Source organism: Austrofundulus limnaeus, unplaced genomic scaffold, assembly GCF_001266775.1.
Source record: "Austrofundulus limnaeus strain Quisiro unplaced genomic scaffold, Austrofundulus_limnaeus-1.0 Scaffold1600, whole genome shotgun sequence".
Classification (NCBI taxonomy): Eukaryota; Metazoa; Chordata; class Actinopteri; order Cyprinodontiformes; family Rivulidae; genus Austrofundulus; species Austrofundulus limnaeus.
In genome coordinates, this window is record NW_013954002.1 from 31,956 (window position 1) to 35,149 (window position 3,194).

The following is a 3,194-nucleotide window of genomic DNA, read 5'->3' on the forward strand; positions in this document are numbered from 1 at the left end:
GTCATACAGGAGGGACTCAGAGTAGAGCCGCTGCTCCTCCACGTCCAGAGGAGCCAGTTGAGGTGGTTCATTTGGTTAGGATGCCTCCTGGTGAGGTGTTCTGGACACGTCCCACTGGGAGGAGACCCAGAGGAAGACCCAGGACACGCTGGAGGGACTATGTTTCTCAGCTGGTCTGGGAACACCTTGGGATTCCCCCAGAGGAGCTGGTCCAAGTGTCTGGAGAGAGGGAGGTCTGGGTCTCTGCTGAGGCTGCTGCCCCCGAGACCTGACCCCAGCCAGATAAGAGGAAGATGGATGGATGAAATAAATTTTAAATCTTCTGTTTTATTAACAATTTTTTTAAATATCTAATCCCAGAAAATTTACATAGTCTAGATTAGGGAAAAGGTTTTGATCTGGACTATGTAAGGGTTCTAGCATTGTGCTACCATGGTAACAGACTGGAAATAAAGTCGATAAGACAAAAATCCTGCTTCACGGTCCATCAGCAGGTAAAACCTGTGTGTTTGGAGGAAAGGGCAGTTTTAAGTAAAACCTCCAGATGAAGCACCTGCTCGCTGGCTGAAGTCTGGTGGACCATCTGTACGTGGCCTCTTCCTGCCGTGGAGGTCAAACTCTTCAGGTCGACGCCTACATAAACACACACACAGGTGAGACGTACACACACACACACACCTGTACACACATCTGTTAACACACACACACAACCTCACACACAACTACAAACAGGAAATGACAGCTTTAAAAAAATCACTGTTATTACCTGGTTTAACTAATCCAAACCTGACACAACAGGTTTATGACTAAAGACTTGTGGTCCAGGTGGAAGTGACTAAGAACAACCTTTCTGTAATGATGTCATCATGTATTATATTTATATGAAGTATTTTTAGTTTATTTCTCTTTTCTGTCCTGGTTGGATCTGAATTTGACATGTGGAGCCTCAAGCACTATTTTATGTGAATGGTTGTTTTTAGTGATATGTTAATTGTGTGTGTGTGTGTGTGTGTGTGTGTGTGTGTGTGTGTGTGTGTGTGTGTGTGTGTGAGATATGTATGTTTTGTACTACAAAAGTACCTTTAGGTATAAGTAACAAAGTAAAATGTATGGATGTGAGTGGAGCAGAGAAGGTCCAGATTAAAGCACATCCCAGTCTGAGGAGATGGTTCAGACATGTTCAGGACTGAAGGTGGAACTGCTCCGTCTCAACACCTGTCTGCACCACAGCTCAGGTGTCCAGGATCTGTTGCTGTGGACATACACCCAGGAGAGAGGAGAACCTGGAGTTACCTGCTTCACACAGACACCTGCTCTCATACCGGTCCACTTACTGGTCCCACTGGTCCAGTCCTAACCTGGTCCTCCTGCTGGTCCTGCTGTGAGCTCTGGATCAGAGGCGTGAGCGGTTCCACAGCCCTCTGATCCAGGTTCGGGTTCAGGTTCAGGTTCTGACTGGGTGTATTTCAGACACACTCGCACACACAGGAGTATAAAGAGAAGAAGGAGGAGGAGCCTGTGGCAGGGACAACCTACCGCTTGTGTTGTTATGAGGGAGGGGCAACACTTCCTAACAAACAGTTTGTCTCCTCATCAGTCCGTTTAAAGGCTTTTACAACCCTCTTATTTCTGTGTGTGTGTGGGGGGGGGATGGTGATGATGATGGTGCAGTCCTGTCAATCAAACACAACGCCCTGCCCCTCTCAGCACAGCCCCGCCCTCTCCATACAGCAGTCCTGAAAACAGAAACTGTCCGTTGTTTGATCCACACACGGTCAGATCGAGTCCATGAGTGATACACACACACACACTCCACTAACACCAGTCCCATTCAGTGTGTGAGTGCATCAGGGAGGAGGGGGACAAAACAGTCCTTCCATGTGGCGGAGGGGGCTCAGCATCACTCTTAGTCCAGTCCTTCATCTCTGTAATTTACCTTACAGAAAGCCAGGAAGATACGCCCCAATTCAGCAGTCCTGATGCCCCGCCCCCAATCAAACACCTGAAACCTCTCTGAACCCCCCTCACCCCCTCCTCCATCAGTCCAGCCTTCATCTTTTCTGCTTTTACTCTGAAAGGTTCAGCCACAGTCCGTTCAGACTACACGCCACACTTTCATTTTACAACGTGTGAAGCACCAGAATCCTGAAAGACAAACAGCTTTAAAGACATTTAACAAGATGAAAGGTAACTTCTTCTTCCTCGGCTGTCTGGATGACAAAAACAACCGAAGAAAGGAAAACTAGAGAAAGAGCTGAAGTTAAACCTTAAAGCTGAACGACTCTGTTGTTGCTAACATGGACTGATCAGCGTTTCTACTTCCTGCCTGACTCAGATTTCACCGTGACGCAGAGCGGGTCCTGGCTCCGGTGGGGACTGCAGGAAACAACAACAACCAGAGACCCGGCCTCAGGAAGCTAGCCGCCGGCTAACGGCAGCAGCCGTCTCCTTTGTCCGGCAGCAGGTGGCGCCGTGGTCACAGCGGTAGAAGAAGAACAGGAAGCAGGCGAAGGAGCTTGATGATTGGCTAACCTTCCCGGTTCACGCAGGGGTGGTCGGCCTCGGGGCCGCGGCTCTGACGGCGTCCCGCGCTTGTGACGAATGCGACGAGCCACCTGGTGAACGTCCACGCTCTCGTCCAATGGGAACAGGGCACAGAGTTTAGCTCCGATATCCGGCTGGATCTCCTGAACAAACCATGCAAACAGAAGAAGTCAGAAGTTCAGCCAACAGCAGAACCACAAACCTCCTTAAATCAAGCTCCTCTAACAGACCAGGTGACCTTCAGCTCACCTGGCCATCTCGTCCGATTTTCACTGGCTTGCTGTCGTTCCAGGGGTTGGACAGGTGGGCCGTCTTGATGAAAGGAAGCTCCCTCCTGAAGATAAGACAAGACTTTTTACTCCTTCCTGTTTTGATGCTGAAAACATCATCTGACAGGAAGCAGAGCTCACCTGCACAGCCAGTCGATCTTAAAGACTCCTCCCAACATCTTGGCGTTCATGCCAGCAGGAAGAACCCAGTGGATTGGAGAGCCGCCATGATAGGACTCTGAGGCTAAACGAGCGAAACCTGAAGAGTAAACAAACAGAAACATGTGAGTAAACAAACAACAGAAACATGTGAGTAAACAAACAAACAACAGAAACCTGAAGAGTAAACAAACAAACAGAAATGTGAGAAACATGTGAGTA

The 3,194-nt window shown here is 48.8% G+C and overlaps 1 protein-coding gene across 1 annotated transcript in view; it reads right to left on the reverse strand.

Moving 5' to 3' along the window:
* ythdc1 (YTH N6-methyladenosine RNA binding protein C1) overlaps positions 1–3,194 on the reverse strand; it is a gene marked incomplete at both ends in the record, with an annotated part of 8,906 nt that overhangs the window by 3,705 nt on the left and 2,007 nt on the right. The window contains 4 exon segments of the mRNA XM_014033019.1: positions 554–633; positions 2,533–2,687; positions 2,794–2,878; positions 2,955–3,072. Coding sequence (XP_013888473.1) covers positions 554–633; positions 2,533–2,687; positions 2,794–2,878; positions 2,955–3,072 — 438 coding nt within the window.